Source organism: Strix uralensis, chromosome 13, assembly GCF_047716275.1.
Source record: "Strix uralensis isolate ZFMK-TIS-50842 chromosome 13, bStrUra1, whole genome shotgun sequence".
NCBI lineage: Eukaryota > Metazoa > Chordata > Aves > Strigiformes > Strigidae > Strix > Strix uralensis.
In genome coordinates this window covers 5,359,581-5,379,535 of record NC_133984.1, presented here as the reverse complement: position 1 = coordinate 5,379,535, position 19,955 = coordinate 5,359,581, and the positions used below count along the sequence as shown (strand labels likewise).

The window sequence follows — 19,955 nt, the reverse complement described above, 5'->3', positions numbered from 1 at the left end:
TTGGGGGTGAGATTTTTCAACCAAATAGAATACTGAATTATATTCTCATACATCAAATAGTTTTAGTTATTATTGAAGACAATCATTAATATGGAAGCATTTAAACCCCCCCAGGTTTTAGTTCCATAAAAGTAAACTCACTTCTTTAAGAGCCTTGACTGTTCTTCCAGTTCCTTAACATAGGAAAACTTATGAGAAAACCTTCTTCCTTGAGCAGTACACAGACTTCTGCCATGGGTAGCAGAATATATTCTGTTTATATCTCCAGCCTTCATTTCTCATCTTAGCTCAAGCATACATACACTTCAAATATGAACCAAATTAATTTATTTCTATGTAATCTAATGCAAAAAGCATGCTTATTTGTGAAAAATATATTTGCACAGTTTCTGATTTCCTCCATCAACCTACAAAAAACTATATGCATTTTTAAGTAAAATAATAAAGTTTAATTCCTTCATCACTGTATCCAAAACACATTTCAAAGACAGGGCTGTTTTCATACCATAAAAATATCACCAATGGACTGATGTAAACAGAAGCTAAAGTAAGTGCTCATCACATGATGCAGTTTCTAAAACATTGCACATATACTGAATGCTCAAATTTTACAATGTACAATTTTTATAAAATATATTCAAAACCCAAGTGGAGAAACTGCACATATGATTAAAATCCAGGTAAGATTATCAGAACCGCCACTTCAGGACAAGAAATCTGTAAGCCTCAAATTGGTGGAAACTCAGGAATAGCTTGGGAAAATATGCTTGTGCTGTTCTTAAAATCTCTCCTAAGTATCTGATACTAAGTATTAGAAACAGGCCATTCTCAGATCAAGTCAGTATCATTCATATGTATCACTTAGCTATAAGGAAACTGAGGCACAGAAAGCAGAAGGAACTCATTCCCAACTACTCCGCAGATCAGAAACAAAACCACAATGACCCAAATCTCTCAGTTAAGTGACCCTTAAGCACAACTACTACTGGTTTAGATAGCATTACAAAACCAGAACAGGATTTTAAGTCAGTTGTACCCTTTTAGAAAGCTGCCTAGGCAGCTTGAAAGAAGACAGCACTATTTCTCATAGAGCACTGCTCTAAATAACAAAAAACTTTTATTCAGATTGCTTGTTTATTCCCCCCAAAAGTTACTAGAAAGAATGATGATAAAAACCAATCTTTTATAGAAGTCATAACACGGTAAATAATCATCCTGCCAGCCATATAGCACAGTACTAGCACAAAGACCACTGGAATAGTTTGTGTCCTTCCTATTTTTTTATTCAGACTCTGAACAATTTTTTGTTTATTTTCCCTCCTTTATGACTGAAATGCACACACTTTTGCCTTCTAGGACCCCATCCTCACAAGCAACCTTGAAAGCAAAAACCAACACAGAAACAAAACACATTCCTCTGCTGTCCCTGCTGTCTGTTGCTGTCAGTGTTTAGCACTTTGCGGGAACAACTGGGTTGGCAGAGATAACTATTTGAGACTTTGAAAACAGAGACAAGGAAAGACTGAAAAGATATAAGTCCAGCAAAGGTTATAAAGTCTTAACACAATACCCTTCAAAATCAGAATAATAAAAAAATAAAAACATCAGAAGCAGATCTTAAAACACACACTAATAATTTTTTTTCCTTGAACTTTGTCAAAGATCCAGTTGAGCATTCAACCTAACTGCCAAGAACTCTGGATGATGCTGGTAGTTGAAGGTTTAAATTATTCAAATGACATTTTTTTATGAGTAAGAGACAGCTACTGGCCTACTTCAGAAGTTAAAAAAACATAAAATTAATGTAAAATCTTACAGAACTAGGTAATCTGTAAACCGCAAGGAACTGATTCATGTTCTGATATTTTAGAAGCATAGCAAGTATCTCGGATATTCATCCAAGATGAATAGTTCATTTATGTGAAACAATAAAAGGTGTGCAACACTGATGGAAAGCAGGAAAGTTCTATCAATCTTTTATGCTCTATTTGTAAGACTGACTTTCAAATTACGGTATTCACGCTTTGGTGTTGGCCTTCCATTCAAAGGTCACTTCACCAATGGAAAATACTAATATATAACTGCCAGAATACTATTTTTGAGGTTACATGGGAAACAGGATGGGGAAAAAACCAGAAGCTACTACTTTGTTTACACCTTTAAATGTGCTACAACAAACGGGTTTGAAAAGCCCCTAATGGAAATGAGGATGAAAATTATATGGCTGAGGTTAAAATGAAGAGGAGAAAGTAATCACAAAGTGAAAAAGCCATAAAATACCCCATTCTGAAAAGCACAGAGGAACATCCTGACTCAAAAAAAAAACAAACCACACCCAGAAAATGTCAATTTGCTTGATAAAGCAAAGAGGAAAAAACTACAATTATTTGACTTTGGAACATCAGCAATAACCAAAGCAATAATACACATCACATTAATAGAGCCAACAATTATAGCACAATGTGAGAAAAACGTATTTCAATGCTGACAGCTGATGACTCAGAATTTATTCCTGTTACCAATGTTTCTTTTTGTTTCTTTAAAACTGTCTGAAATGCTCTTTGCTACATGTCCCAGCTTCAAAAGCTCTACGGGACTTCAGTGTTCAGACCAATTATATTTCTGGGCTAGAGAATATAAATTACTTTGTAATAAACCTTTCTTTCAGGAATAAAAATAACCATACTAATGCAGTCAAGTACCACGATCCATGGTTGACACTTGATTTAAATGTATTCTTTGATAGCTAAAAGAATATAATTTTGGACTTACCTATTTCTGCTCTCCGTACTTCCTCTTGAAAGGAAGAAGAATATTACATAGACTGTATTTGGGGGGAAAACATCTAGGAATATTTAAATCTCTATCACTAGCATCCAATATTAGAAAGCTAAAAGCAAAATTAAAGTTAATAACATATTATTATTGTAAAAGCTTCTTTAATATTTTGTGTATTTTATGGCAGCTAAAACCAGGAAAACTGAAACTAACTCTATTATCAAAAATTATCTTAAAAATTGGAAATCTTCATCCTTCCCAAAAACAGAGGTCATAGAAAAGTGAGTTGGACAAAAGAAAAATCTGCAAGTTTTGTGGATATTCTCACAGTTATTTTTTTCTTTACTGAACATTTTGAAAATAGTACTTTTTTTTTGTCGTCTCACATGTATATGTGAAAAAGAAAATGATTCATGAATAACTTGGAATTTTTAATAATAATAGTTGGAATAATTTTGGGATTTGCATGCAGTCTGCTGGAAGTCTAATTCAAGGTTTCTCATGATAGTCATCCAAAATAGAAGTAAAATATGTATTGCTGCATTTACTACAATAACTAAAAGAAGCAAAAAAAAAAAAGCCTCACAAATTAATCTGAAACTAGAACTACTATGGATCTAGAGAACTTTTACATTTCATGCAGCAATACAGAGTATTAGTTGTTTAACTTCTTCTAGAACTTGTGATAATTATTTTTAATTTGGTCAAAAAAATAAATGGTCTTTAAATGTAGTATGTTTCATGCTTGGACAGTGATAGCTCTTGCTGCCTGAGCTGCTTGACAGGTCTCCTAAGTAATAAGGTTATTATTTCGTAATAAACAAGTTTAGTGACAAACTTTTTAACTAAGAAAATTACCAAAAAGATTAAAAATCCTGTTGGATACATTATTGATGACTACTATATTAAGAAGAAAACCAGTCAGTTTCACCAACATAATTAATAAACAAATGGTCTGAAATTCAGAAACCTATGTCTGGTCATTCTTTAAAGATAAAATAGGGGCCAAAGAGAAACATCTTTATTCACAGATACTGACACTGAATATATAAAAATAATGTACCAGCACAATGGTGGTAAACTCTCAGGGTATTTTGAAAAGGCTCCCACCTCTTTCCTTTGTGACATACAAAATATGAAGTCTTTAAAATAGTGTCGATTTTGAGACAGTAGTAAAGATTATGGGTGCAGTATAATTTGGCCTAAGTGCACTGTTAGCAACCTGCCAGAATATATAAAATAGCTAAATATATATATAGTCAAAGCCACAATTATTTCTTCTCCTGCATCTGACAAAAAGTTCCCAGAAGAGGTAATTTGTCAGCACTGCTCTCACCTCTCAGATCTGGGGAAAGATAACAGCCAGAAACCTGAAAGCCATATTTGATCTCTACTTATTCCGGGGGGCCCTGATTTATGCAAGCAGGTTGGACAGGTGAATGTCCAGCAGCAGAGGAAAGAGAGACACAAAGACATCAAGACATATCACACAGAGTCAAGAACAGGCTTCTACACCACTCGCTGGATGGCTGCAAGATCAGTGTGTGTCCTGCTAGCTACATTTGGTAGCAAACAACTGCTACCTCATTGAAAGGACACACAAGTTAGAGAAGTAGAAAACCAATGGCAAATGGGAACATGTGATGAGATCTTAGGCCTCTGAAATTCTTGCAAGTTGTCTGAAAATCATCATCAAGTAAAACTCAGCAGAGATCTCCTGAATTCTTCACTATTCATTACACTGTAAAGCATCAAGAGCGCCTTAATACATCAGGAAAACACACACTGATGTCCTCTTCACCCGATTACTCTTGTGGGAAATTTGGGGTTCATTTCTACGTACAGTTTTCAAAATTGTTCTGATTTTCAAAACTGGTACATATAGGTTAAATAATGATCAGGAGCTGCTTTTATAATTGATAAAATCATTTACTGCTCAAAAGCACTAATAAATTTATTTCATTTCAGACTGCAAAGGTATTGATTTTTCAAAGACTGAATTTCAATGTTAGACTGGCTCAAGGAAAGCTAATCATAGCTGTAAAAATTAAAATTTCAATTTAGAATTTTTGACTTACATATATTATTAAATATAGCCCCCAGGAAGAGTGTGAAGTATGTTGAGACACAGTGCACATTTCTGCTATCCTAACTCAAATTCATTTTCCAAGTAGTGACATACTTATACCCAAGAAATCTATGTGCAACTATAACAACAGCACACTCTGCAGCAATATTTAATTAAAACTGTTGTCTTCCTGCTCGCATCTTGTAGAAAGAAAAAAATAGAGAAAGCTAAATCAAATAAAAATAATAGTTTCTTACCCTCTGAAACTGGGGAAGATTTTATGGCAAGCATAACACAAGTTCAAGACTCAAGGCAGCTTCTACTAAATTCAAATGAAGTCTTGATCAAGTGACCAGTAAAACTCAATCATGGCTTCAGTTTTAACATTCAGAGAGATCTTCCTAGAGAATTTTATTGTTTGTCTACACTTATAAAATGTTTAGCCAATAATTTCTGCAATTATCTTGGGGAAAAAAAAAAATCTCATCTTCAGTGATCCTTCAGCACTATTTGAAAGATTTTTAACTGTCTACATTCACATTTCATAAACCCTCAAATGTCTCAAGTTCTCTTAAGACAGACTTACTTTGAGCTACTAGCACGGATTTGTTTCTTTCCTCCAAGTAGCTCATAAGATAGAGCTATTCAAAACCAAATAAGCACCTTAAAAAAACCCCTGTCCTCCAGGTAACTATGACCAGCATCTAAACCTACAAGAAAGGGCAAAAAAAAGTTTTTGGTAGACTATTTCTTCTGTGAAACCTTCAAAGACCTTCAGAAAGTTCAGTTAATGAGTGACCTTACTTTAAATCTTATAACACAAAAATGACATATGGAAAACACTGTTTCTGCCATAAACTTACACCTGTAGTCAATTCAGATATTGCTGACATTCAAAATTTTGGCAACCTGTAAAGATTTTAAAAGCATTCATAAAAAACAAAATTAAGTTTGGAAATATTGGTTGAATGTGAAATATGAGTTTACTGATTTTGAACATGACAGTCAATATTTTTTCTATAAATTTGCCTCAGAGGTACATTACGTTGTCATTGTAAACAGAAATTCACCATTCAGCAGTAAGCAGTTACACTGAAGTAAGACTACAACACACTTCTCATAACTTTGCTTGACATTGCATATTTGCAGCTCCAATATCATGCACATATGCAAACCAAACTATAACTTTATTGAGATACATTGGGGTTTTGTTACTGCTTTTATTGTGGTTTACTGTTGAGAGCATTATAGATTGTATAAGTGGTGATTTCTTTCCACATAAATGAAACTTAAGTTTTTACTCAAGGTATTTTGGGAAAGTATTAATTTCTAAGTGTAGTCTTGGTTTTAAGAGGACTATGCAAACAAATCCTTAGTGTATTGTGCTCAGAAAGCATCACCACATCTGCATTAACTAGTATACTGATCTGTCTGGACATCAGCAAAAGATAATATTCATATAAGATAGATGAAGTGAAGATCTCCATTTGACAGATTTGTGCCTTCCAGCTTGAGTCTATCATCCTTCCCACACAGAGACATGCCAAGTTATATATTATTGTTTCATGACAGCTAGTGTGAAAATCAGAGCCTTGAATGCAAAAAGATACACCAACTTGTCCCTCACCCTAACTCACTGAACTTACTGTGCCTGGAAGCAAGACTTTCTCCTCCAGTCTTCAGTCAGTCCCCTAAAGGGATGTCAGGATAATGGAACCTGACAGTTTTACAGTAATAATGCCATAAACCACCCTAAAGGAGCCTTGTATCAACGAACAAGCAGCAATTACCTTGACTCACTACCACCAGTCAGTAGTAGAGTTTTATCTACTAATTCACAGCTGTAAGAATGCAAATCAGATGTTTTCCCCTTTAAAAATCAGGTTCAGTGACTTTTTCAAAACAATGTTCATAAATGACCACTTATCTGTCCAGATCTCTCTAGAGAAATTACTACTGAGCAGTATTTTTATTCTACTACAAAACCTCATAAGGATCATATACTCTGATATTTCTGATAGCAAGAAAAATGGGGGAATGGCAGGGGGGCTTTGTAAGAAGGCGGATGTTGAACCTGTTGAACTACGTCATAAAATAATGAAAATAGTCTCATGTTGCAAAGATGATGTAAAAAGACTTTGAAATAAGGGAGCTATGTAAAGGGAACAGATTTTTTTTTTTAATTCCTTATGTTCCCAAAGTAATTGGAAAACAGCGAGAAGCAAATATATTTCACTAGATGTCCAAGGATAATGACATCTGTAAGGGATAAGAATTATACCTAAAATATTTATAATTTCTTCCTCACTCCACCTTCCAAGTTCTCCTGCAATTAATAATAGAAAATAAGATTAAAATGCAAGTTATTTGTCCCTTCCATTATTTGCACGGGAGCTTTTCAAGATTTTAGGATGTCACTTAGCACTCACATAAGCATCCCTCAAGTTTCTGTATCTCATTTTATATCTTATTTCAGCTGATGTCATGTTATCCAAGACCCTAAAACTACCTGACCAAGACACGAGAAGTGGTAGTAGGGAGCCAGTTACTTTTCACCTAAACTGAAAGCCAAATAAACTCTCTATTCCATTCTATTTGAACTATTCCTCATTTCTTGAATATACCTTTCCTGTCATAAGGAAACTGGTAACAAGAAAATTCTGCACATCTTTGATATTAGGATTTAACATTAAGAACTTTTACAATTTGCAATACTAACAAATTTTTCTCTCTCATCTCTCAAGAACAATATAAGGGGTTACCTAAATATATCCTAGCCTAAGTCATTTAATGTGTTCTTCAGAGCATTTACAAATACTTGCTGTGCACTCCCAAATCTTCATTGGATAGGCTCACTGCAGGTTTCTTTTATGAGAAGGTGCAGGGGTAAAAGTTGTGCAGGGTAAGTTAGGTTGGTATAGAGGTAAAAATAATACAGAAATGCATGGGGAGGGCATTGTTGCATAAAATAAGTTCAGAAAAAAAGCCATTATCAGGCCTAATTGTACCTATCAGACCAAAGCCTGAATGAAAGGAAAAATGAATCACTTCTCAAAATATATTTACTTTTCAAGAACTGATTTCTAGAGTAAAGGACACTTACTTATGAAGTTAACTCTAAAACTGTTGCGTCAAAGTTATTACTTCACATGAAACCAACTGACCTCAGGTTTCTGGAACAAAAAGGCTTTTTCCCAACCAGAGCTTCACAGAGTAAGCATTTGAAACTACACAACAGTACTAAGGACAACATTAACTAACCCACATAATCATTTGGAAGTGGTATGTATTTGTGAATAGTTTTAGATTCTCTGAGGCTCAATCTTTCAAAGAATTAAGCCTTTTTACTAACACCTGAACTTCCCTATAGCTGAAGAGTGACTTTCAAATTTAGCCCTGTTGTACAGCACATTACTACTTCATGAGTAGAATTAAAAAAAAAAAAACCCACACCACACAACAAAAAAACACAGAAAAAAAGTCCTAAATTACTTGGAAGGTAGGTGCATCAAGTTTTAACAGAAATCTGATATGGCACTTCAATCTCTACAAATGCGTATTAAAGAAGATTTACAACTAACATCTATTTGTGAAGTTGGCCATCTCAGCAAGTAGTATTTGTGAATCTTCAAGGGACTGCTGAAATTCTTGTCACTTCAGATGGTAATTATCCACGTCTTAGTGGAAAAGACAAGGAGAGGGAACCACTCGTGAAAAAAATGAAGCTATGCTATAACATTAAACAAATACACTGATCTAGCAGGAACAGAGAAAGGCAAAGATGTTTCTGTTCTGATCCATTCCCCACTGCCACTGTGGAGTTAGGGAAAAAAGTACTCAGCATCATTCAAAAGACAGCCTGTCTGTCCTAGAAAACCTCTCTCTTCTAAAGGGCAGCTAAAAGTTACCTTAGAAAGGCAACATGTCCAACTCTCCATATTTATTAAATTACAGGCACTAGAGGGTGACCTTAGAGCTTGACTGGAGTGCAACTCCAGAACAAAAAACTTCCTAAATCTATTTTTGAGCTCCCTAAATCTATTACTTTCCCCATCTATACTGGCACATGAAATAGGAAATAAGACACAGTACTGTTCTGCAAATATATGAAATACGTATGAGACATTACAATAAAGATGGAAGTTAACCTGCCCTGCAAAGTTATGCAGAATGAAATTCCCATGCTAATTCAATTACGGGACTGTGAAGTAAGAAAAACAAGCCAAAATCTTAGTCTAAACTACATGTCAGTGGGAGGAAAACAAACACACACGATCATTAAATGCTTTTTTAACATGCATCTTATTTTCACTTTGTATATAAGCACTGTCAGATCTAGGATTTAACAAAGCCATTATTTCTCAGTTTTAAGTTCAAATACCTAAGTGCTATTGTTACCTGGGACATCAATATGCGCGTAATTGATTTTTGTTTTAGTGTCAGTCAATTCCAAAATATCACTGACCAGCAAGCCTTTCTCCACTGACAAGAAAAACACTGAAAAGTCATCATTGTATTACCAAGAAGTCAAGAAATTTCCTATCTGAAGCATGTATTTTCCTGATTAAGTTTGTAGAATGAAAATTCTTGGGATCTTTAATGCCATCGTGTACAATTCAGCCATATGTCCCTTACACAATTACTAGAAAGAGTTCCTAATAAAAAAAGAAATCAGAAAGTGCAAAACCACTTAGGTTACCATAAATTTACAAAGGTCTTTTGATAATGGGGGAGTAATGAAGTTGGAATTTGCCTGATCTTATTAGTGTCTAACTGCAATATTCAATAAAACCTGACAATATTAATAAATGTCTGTTTACATGTAGAAAAAGCTCTATCTTGGCAGATTTTTCACAGAAGGCAGATGTTGATAACAACCACCTCAGGCTTTCTGTGACCTATTTAAAGGGCCAACACACCACTTCATTGTCCTCTCATGTTGCTGAAGCCTACACAGAAGAATCACCCACATGAATTTCAGTATGATCAGCTGTGGCATGCTCCCTCATTCAAACATCATTTGAGAGTAAAAGTGAGGGTTACTGCTTCAGCTTCCACTTAAAGGAATGAAATAATAAAAAAAGGACAGAAAAGTTCAAGCAGCTGATGCTTGGGGCAGCGCAGATGATCTGATGAACATTTGTGTTAAGAAAATATAAGCCTGTATCACTGTGCACTGAGTTTGCAGGGACATTAGCCGTGATTTCTTCCTTACTCTTTATGTACTGAACCACTCGGATAGTATTAAAACACGAACAGGCCACAAAGTTTTGTTTGTGTTCCTTCACTGTGTGTTTTTGACTATCAAATTTGTACCACTGCTTATGATATGATTATCAACAGTGATTTCATTAATCTCACTTTCTGGTTCTGATTTAACTACTAATCTAGTCTTGCTCTGTAATTTTGATTTAACTACCTTCGTAGCTTTCATTTTACATAAAACACATCTCCTTTCATCCTTGATTTTCACAATCAGTGACATTAGTTCCTTGATCCAGAACTACTGTGAGGCTCAAAAATAACCTAGTTGCAAGAGCAGGCTTGAAATACGGTGAAGATTTGTGATCTCCATCTTCCACGAGTCACCGAATTTATAAACTGTATCAAAAATAAGGAGAAAGCTTCTATTGAAAGACATCACAAGAGATGATCTACAGTAGCAAGAGGTAACTCTCCTCATCAGAGGCAAGACTGACGTGTTGTGAGACTGAGTAAGAATCTATTTTGTCAGATTACAGAGGTATGAACTGACAGCTACAAAAAGATTATTATATTATTCTAGAAAGAAGGCAGCAGCTGCTTCTGACGATAAGTAAATACAGGAAAATTACTGTAATAGGCAAGAGTAATGGAACTATAGCACTAGCACCAATCTAATTTCCCCCCAAACTGCAACAGATTAAAGCAACAGCCTATTAGCACACAGGATTAGCTCACAGAAGAAAACGCTCTACTCCTGTAAGAGCAGAGTTATGCCTTCACTCTGGTTCACTGCTAACTGGGTGTTGTTGCGCCTATGCAACATCTAGTTTATATGGTAAACCCCGTTGACAAGAAATGTTAAGTAATAATAAAAATAATTTAAAACATGCACTTATATGAATCCTTTTGGAAGGACACTCCATTACAGTGCTTAGAGCTGGAATTCTATTCAAAACCTGCTCTGAAACAGCTCCCCTTTTTAACATCTAAGAGAACAAAGAAATGCTTCACACTAAAATCTTCACAGTCAAAGCAGAGGCCTGTGACACCTGTAAATTCTAAGTGTATTAATCAGGTTATACTAAATATTAGCTTGCCTTGAACTCCTATATAACTGTACTGAAATAGTGTAATCAACAGCAGCATGTAAGCGTTTTTAACACTGTGGTGCTATTGCCAGACACAATGTACATTTCACATCAGTGTGTAAGCGATGTGAATGCCCTGAAGAGGTGAACAAAGACCTGTAGGCTAAACTGCCTACTGGGGTTAAACCAGAACATTAGTATTTGTAGATTCATCCTTAATGAGAAATCACTGCTTATTAACATTTCAATTTAAAATCTGCTCTTGCATCTTGCTGTTTTAACATACTACTTCTGTTTATGAATGCCCATCTCTCTTTTTCCCTATCATTCCCAGTTTACACTTTAAGTAGTTATCTCAGCTGAGACAAAATCATTGTTTTACCACCTGTCCATTTCTTTCTCTGAATTACTTCACTGACTTAGCTGCTCCTTTGACCACCTGCTACTATCAGTGTTATGCCATCTTTCTACCTAATCTAGACTTGGAACTATTTCCCATTTTAAATGATTTTTAAGTCATAACTAATTAAGTTCTCCCTCTCTAGCCTCATTCATAGTAAACACTGTTTACCATTTGCCATCTGAACTTTTAACATGATCCTATCCACAGTCAGCTTTGTGCATCTCAACAGAGAAACACTTTTTTATAATGCTATGCACAACAATTTCTTTGGGTAACAGCAAGTTGCCTTACATGACTGTTTCCTGGAAACCCTCTGGGGTGGGGGGGGGGGATGAAATGAAGTTCATGTAATGTTAAAGCATCACTACTTTTAAATAATTCAGTATTTGTAAACTCCTACCAGAGCAACTCTTGGTCAATCACTAGTGCTATTACATTGGCTGGGTGGAAGATATTTGCAAATTTTTGCAACTAATTTTCTAAATAAGGAAACAATACATACAATTCAAAAGCTATCCAAAAGACACGTTTGGATCTTCCTTTAGAACAGAACAAACCAAACCCACCGTTTTCCTTAGAACATCTCTTAGAACTTGTCTTCCACATAACTCTTAAGTCTTACAAGAAGAAATGCAGAGGTTAAGTAAAACTGTTGTCTTCTTAGAGTTCATGCATTTCAGACAGCGTATAGCTGAATCATGGACTCATGGAGTTTTGAAGTTGCAGTATCATGAATCACTTACATACAAAGACATTATTTTCTATCGAGGTACATTTTGAGAAAATGCAGGCAGGTAAAAACTGACTGCTAATTTTTGTGACAATTAAAGTGCTCTCGTGTTAAGTAAATCAAATCCTGTGTTACAAAACTTCCAAGTAATGCTGAACCCAAAATACAACAATACCTTTTCTACAATGTTCTGTTTTCTTCTATTTTAAAATTATTTTTAGAAAGAGGCAGGGGATTACAATAACAGGAAAGTCTGTCATACAGTTAAAATACTATCGTTAATTATCTACTTTGCAAGAGAAACTGCATACAACAATTACATCCAACCTTTCCCCATACTTTGAGAGGGACAGTAAGGGAAGTGTAACAAACTGAGGAAATATTGTACCACATGAATGTTACCTTCCCAATGAGATACAAAATTGAGGAAAATGTGTTTAAAACCCACAAGGTATTCAGCTGAGTTTTAGTAAGACATTTATTCTTTTTTAGAAATTGTTACGGCAAAAATCTCTTTATCTTCTGGCAAAATAGGTCTGGCTTCACACAGACAATAAGCACATTTCAGGTAAACTTTTTTAAAGACTGAAATATAACTGAAGAACTTTCTCTTCATTGCACAGCTTGTCAAGTTGCTATTACTTTCTCTAAAATAGAGAGCAACACATTTCACTCTCTTGCTGCACGCATACTAAAGCATCAGCCTTTGTGCTTCTACAAAGCAACTTGCACATCTTATCATTTCCCACTCCCCTGCCACCCTCCAGGTGTGCCGCCCTGCCCATCATCTTCATATATGGTGCTTCCCAAAATTCCCCACAACAGTATCATATCAGCCCTGCTAGACTCATCCTGTTCAGAAGGCACAACAGTTTCACATGCTGCTGTTTCCCCACTTGGGGCACCTGAGGCACAGACTCTCCATTGAAGTGCAGAAGGAAAATCCTTTATTATTACAATGGCACATACTTATGCTCTCGCTACCTTAGCTCTTACTTCATGATAAGCAAATCAGCAGCTAGACAATCATCAACACTCTTATCCCACAAACAGTTCCATACCACACAGACAGTCTCAGTACTGCCATTTTCTTCACCACACTAGCACAGCCTGGTATCTCTCTTCGAAGGCCTGCTTCTCCTCCAAGCCTTGCTGCTTCTCCAGGCCTGTGCAGAGCAGAGCTGATGCTTCTCCAAGCCAGCGCAGGACAGAGCTCCTGGCTGGCTCACCAAACAGAGTTCTTCTGGGCAGAGCTCTCCAACTTCGCCAAGTTCCCCCAACAGAGCTCTCTGGCTGAGCTGATCAGCCCATGTCTATTTGGCTCTTAACTATTGAATCTCCCACAGCTGAGCAGGGCTGACAGGCCAATGCCGACTTGCCTCTTAACCATTTACCAGTAACACATGTTTGACTCTTAACATATTGAATCTCCCACAGCTGCACAGAGCTGACACTCCCACACCCACTTTTCTGTACGCTGGCTATAAAAGGAAGGAAAAGGTCAATGCAAATCAGAAGCCGGAAGACATTGTATCTTCAAAGCATATCCTCAGAACCAGCAGAGGATAACCACATGAGAAGAGCATTTTGGGAGGAAAGGCAAGCAACACCAGCCTTGTGTGCCTGCCACCCTCCCTCCCAGCATTTCAGTGTTAGACAGGAAAGAGTTCGCAGGCACCACCACTCTTCTCTTCCATTTTCATCTCCCTGTCCTTCCCCAGTGACAGATGGATCTTTGTATGTACTACACTCCCTGCATGCTCACCAGAATTCCTTCTTTTCCCTCTTCATATATGATCACTTTTGGTATTAACATTGTAAAAGCTACCAATGGAATAACATCTGGACATTACTATTCCAAACAGTGCCTGGCTGTCATAAACTGCTGCTTGGTTTTACAGATACTTTCTGAGGTATGTGAAATTGCTGGCTTATTTCAAGGCAGTGGATCCATAACTCAAAAAGTACCTGACCAAGAGGCATGCAAGAGAAAAATGCAATTACTTCATTTAGGAGATCTGTCTACAGGACTGTGATTTTACAAATTATTTCGGTTGCGGCACATCTAGCACAAGAATTCAGACCTTTCAATCCATACTGGTATGTGTTCATACTCATCACCTTTCTTTTCCTTATGTGGCAAAGGCAGTTTTTCAGAGACACTTGAATAAACATGCAACTGGTTTTACTTCTTTTTTCCCACTAATTCAAATACCAAATTATTTGAGGGGTTTGGTTTTTTTTTTTATTTGCACATCTCCTGGTGAAACCTGTCTCTCTGGCAAACATTCTGATCTCACATTAGATCTTTAGACAAGGCCTTACACCCTACACTACTTCTGGTACAGAGCTGTAGCTTGTATTTTAGACGAGCTCCCACTTGTGTGATACAAATATGCTACCATTCTGCTGATCTGTTACATTCTGTTTCTGAACACACAGTCCAAAAATAAACTCACAAAACAAGACTGCTATTGTGGTGATCTGAACTGTTTGTTGCTCCCTCAATCCCAGAGACTCCTGATTTTGCTGTTTTCTATTTTCTTCCTTTTCCTACAATAACAGCACATTTCTCTCAGATATATTAACATTTCTCTATTCAGACTGTGTATTATTTTGCCACATTTTGTCTGTAGCCCTGGATTTTTATTTTCTACTCCTACTGTTATTTACTTAATATACTGTTATTCATTCCCCAGATTCTCATTTAAAATGCCAAATCAAGAAAATTGCATCCTACTGGATGCTTCTGGTTATCAATCTAAAAAAACCCTAACACACACATGTAGATCTGTCTGCTCTCAGTATAACCTAGGAATTTAAAAGTTTTAAAGAGCTTACTACAAAGACCTCAAACTTAATAGTAAGTTCTTGAAAAGTTTTAAATTCCTAGGCTACACCAAGAGCTGACAGACATATGTGGGTTTTTTTTCTTAGATACCTAACCAGAAGTGTCCAGTGGGACGCAGTTTTCTGGAAGAGATTTTTATGTCTTTGTCACTAGTTAGTACCCACACTGCCACAACTACTTCAGGTTGTAAGCAATTTATAAGAGCTAAAATAAGGCAGTACTTTATTTTTATGATATTGCTAAGAAGTACTAATATCAATGAATATTAGCTATCAGGTCAATCAAGCAATATATTGGCCATTCCAGTCAGTAATGACAGTGTCAGATTAGCTCCTGAGCAGTTTAACCACCCGATAGTTCCCTACTCTAAATCAAGGGAAATGAAGACATTTTCAGCTTCCAAGATAATAACCCAACAGTTTTAGGGTAAGTTCCTTTCTTGTTCTAAACCCTCTACTTAAGTAAAATCAAATGCAAGTAATCCTTTATTTAGCAATCGCACACTTACACACCACAGGTTTATGTGTTACTCTTTCGTTCCCTAATTGTAATTCTACTGTTATTTGCTAGAAAGAGTAAAAGCAGCAAGAATATGAACTATCTTCTCTTACAAGGCCATTGGCACTGCTATCCTTGCGTTCATGCGTACCTTGGCCTTTCCCCTGCCCAGATATGATGCCCACTCAAACATTACAAAGCTGCTTTGACAAATGGACTCTCTTTCATTCTGGAATAGCTCATCAGTATACAGATGAGCATCACATCATATAAGCCTCTGTGCTAAGTTCTACTGCTCAAATATAACAGTCATGCAAGAGGGAGACATAAACCCAATGCAAAGTATCGTTGCACTTGGCACTGTCACGCTGGTGGCAGTAGGAACACATCTTTAATGGTCTAAGACTGTTTAGCCAAAGCGTACAAACACTCTGAGTGCTGGTGGAGGGTTCATGAAGACATGCATGTTTCACCATATTGTTACACAGACAGACACACACATACACAAACAGCTTTCCACAAAGCGAGGATACAATGCACTAGAAAGCACTCAGGGGTATAGATTAACATTTCAAGACAGGTATGTGCAGTGTACCACTACTGTGGTGCACAGCTTCGTATTTCTGATGGGTTGATGAGGACTGGCAACATTTGTGGGAAGACACTAACAGAGAGTGTAACATAGAGGAATGGAAGAAACCCACCTTAAGGAGTTCATAATGTTGAATACCATTCACACCAATGTCTGGATCAACAGCAGATGGGACAGAATAGCGAGAATTAATTGCTGTGTTTTCAGGGATAGAGATGTTAATGACTGTTGAGGGGAAGAGGGGGGCATTGTCATTTATATCCTCTATTAGAAATCTGATCTTGACCAGTCTGAAAACTTCATCAGGCAGAACAGCAACCTCCACCTCATAAAAGCAGCGATTCTCACTAAAGATGCCAGAGCACAGCTTCTCTCGGTCTATGCGGTTTGCAGTTGTGAATATCTCACCAGTGTTCTCTTCCACCCGTACTAACGGTACATCCCCAGTCTTATACACAAGCTTGAACTGTAGCGGTGAGGAAAGGGGCACATCTGGGTCCAGTGTTAGGTTAAGATCCTTGAGCAAATTGCCAATGAGGACATTTTCAGGCAGTTCTTCCCGCACGGTATAATTCTTCTCCTGTGCGCCAGATTGAAATACAATACAGGCTAATAAGACTGCCAAGAGGTAGGTTCCAGACAGCAAGTCCATCTCCAGAATGACTAATGAGTATTCGTGTAGAACACCAAGAGTAGCTGGAAAAAGGAAAAGAAAGATAAATTCTTAAAAATTTACAGAATATTGTGCTCTTAAAGTGATGGAGACATGAAAGAAGTACCTATCCTATAGCAAACAACCTGAACTGTTTGAAAATCCTATTAGTAAAGGGATATTTGACTTAATCCTTCATAAAATGTTTAAAATTTTTTGCACAATTTTTTACTTAAAACTGTTTACTAAACCCTGAGTTAAGAATCTTAGAACTGGATCAGAGTGAATGAACAAATAAATACAAAAATCCGTATTTCCAGCATGAGACTTCCCTTTGCTCCTTAGAAAACCCCTTCATTTGAACCCTCTGCCACATTGTCCTCAATTTTTTTGTTTCCAAGGAAAGAAGTAGGTAAGAAGTTTGCAAGCAACCATCTGCTGAGAACCAGATCTTTTCATACCTCTTGCTCAGAGATGGGGAACCAAGAACACTTGTCTTAATTTTCCCCCAAGTTTTGCACTGACAAAATTGTGTAATATTTGTTAACAGCAAAGAAATGTCGCTACTTTTATTATAGGAACTTAAACTGGCAAGAAAATGTTACCTAGATGGAGCCTGGTGAACTTCAGCCAGTGACGGTGGAAATCTGTCTAACACAGGGACACTGATACAGCCATCCCTTTCTTTAAGATGACAAGATCCTATTTGATCTTTGGAAGTAAACTAGATACTAGAACTCAATTCACTGCAGTCTGGATTATATGCCTAAATGGCAGTGCAAAAATTCTAACACAGAAGAATTTCAAAACGTTAAAAGTTTTCGATGTAGAACTAAAGCTAAAAGATGTTTCCTGGCAGGAAGGGTAAATGTGTAACCTTCTTAGTTCCCCAACTGCCCAACATACTGCCAGATATTCTCTATTTAGATACTTGTCATTAATTTCCAAGACAGTTGAGATTTTTTTTTCTTTCTTCAATTTTTGGAAAAAAAAGAGGAAAAAAAGAGATAGCCTAATCAGCAATAATTTCCCCTTTGGTATGTGACAACATTTCATACATGTCTGGAGAATGAACTGTTAAGAAATATTGTAGAATTTTAAGTCTGGTGATGTCTGCTCATATATGAGCTAAGTACTCTGATACCAACACCTTTAAAGTGAGATACAGATTTGTTCTGGGTTGAAGAAAAGAATATTCTGTATGTTTCGGCGTAGTTTCTGACTAACAGTACATTCTCCTCTCAAGGTTGTTAACAACCTCAAGAAAGATGGAAGTAGAACGGGATGACTTACAGGTACATACAGATATCTATGTACCTACAGCCTTTCAGCTCCAAACTTTTAGAGAAGAAACACACTATTGAACTCCACGTATAGAATACACTGCTTTGCCCAGTCTTTGCGTAATTCTGCCCTTCCAGAATTTAGGACAATCTGGGATAGCATTTCTGCAAGGTAGATGTTCAAGAAATCCATCTAAAATCATTTTTTTAGTTAATGAAATTTTAGCTCCTACCAGCTTAGCACCTGTTTCAAATATACCTGTACTAACTCATCTATATTCTTCCTATTGTGCGGGCAAAAATGTAATTTTTTTCCTGCCTTTTCTGATTTCATTCTCCCTGTCACAGCACAGATTGATTTACTCCTGCAGACCAAGTTGCAGTGGTTGAAGAAATTACTGAAGCCAGTAATTGTCTTCACCCGTTAGTTACTGCCTTTCAGCAGTACCACTTTCAGGGTAATTTAAATTAAAACATTTGACTTTGCAGTCAACAGATTAGGAACAATTAATATTGCTATTCCATTTAAACGCTGCAACCTGCTTTTCATTGGGATTAAGTAACAGATAAAGAACATTTTCCAACTAGATCTGCAAGGTGTATCTTTCCACTTCAGCATGATTTAACTGTAAAGCATTTTCTGGCTTTATGATTCTACAAAAGGAACAACATGAAATAAAAATCCAATCCTGCAAGTCTTCACTTATGAAAAAAGGCATTGCTCACTGGAGTAATTCAATTAACCTGAACGAGATTGCTGACATGGGTGAGAACTGGATACGCAGTTTATGTGGCATACTTACTGCATTACCTGCAGTATTTTAGTAATTTGCTGACTTATTTGCAGTACTTCAGTAATTCAGTATAAGGCATAACACTAAACAGGCTTTATAAATCCATTGTAATATTAAACCCTAAATATGTAAATAAGGAAGTCAACAGCAGATACTGACTATCATTAATGGTAACACTATGGTAGCAGCATGAGTTTAATGAAAGAACTGTGGTGATATTGTACAAATATATTACTTTGATCATTATGATTTCATTTATTAACTGTCTTGTATTTCTGTAAATACATAACCAGCAATTGTCACCCCACTAAAGTAATTGCCCATGTACATTCAACGTGCAGAAAACTATTATTTCAGGAAAGTGCATTTTTGTATCTCCTATTATTAAAATAAATCTATTTACATTGCTTCCATGCAAAACACCAATAAAAATGTATGGATTACAATGAAGAGTTGATATTTAAATGTTCCCCTCAAAACAAAATGTCAGAATGGTAGCATGTTCCACGCATACTGGAAAGCACTATTCTCCCACTTTTTCTTCTCTACTAGCAGTTAAACTGAAAAACAACAAAACAGGGGGAAAAGCATTCAATGTTTACATAGTAATATTTTAAACTTACAGTTCGTTTCTGAGGGCAAGAAATAAAAAACGCCATACCGACCATAAATATAAACCAAATACTAGTTCCTATCCCAAATTCTTCTGTGACAATATTGATGTAAGGATTGCCTATAAATCATGATATAAAAATATTGTATTGTCATGTATATACATCTCCCAAATAAACAATTTTATGCTAAAAAATTTTTTTTGTTATTAGCAAGGTTATTAATGCTACACTGCTTCTCCCTCTCTTGTTTTGAAGATGCAGAGAAGTTTAGTCACACTCAAAAGTTTATCTATCAAGTTTTACAAAGCAATTTGAGGATGAGTACACAGATCGAACAGTCTAAAGAGTTCACGAAAAACTTTCCCAAATCAATTCTGAAAGTTATGATAGTACCAGCAG

At 36.3% G+C, this 19,955-nt stretch overlaps 1 protein-coding gene across 3 annotated transcripts in view; it reads right to left on the bottom strand.

The window, feature by feature from the left end:
* Window positions 1-19,955, bottom strand: part of PCDH11X (protocadherin 11 X-linked) — a 515,112-nt gene that overhangs the window by 446,824 nt on the left and 48,333 nt on the right. For all 3 annotated transcript variants that reach the window (XM_074882809.1, XM_074882810.1, XM_074882811.1), the window contains exon 2: window positions 16,326-16,909. In XM_074882809.1, the coding sequence (XP_074738910.1) occupies window positions 16,326-16,865 (540 nt within the window). In that variant the 5' untranslated portion in view covers window positions 16,866-16,909. The remainder of the gene's footprint in view (window positions 1-16,325; window positions 16,910-19,955) is intronic.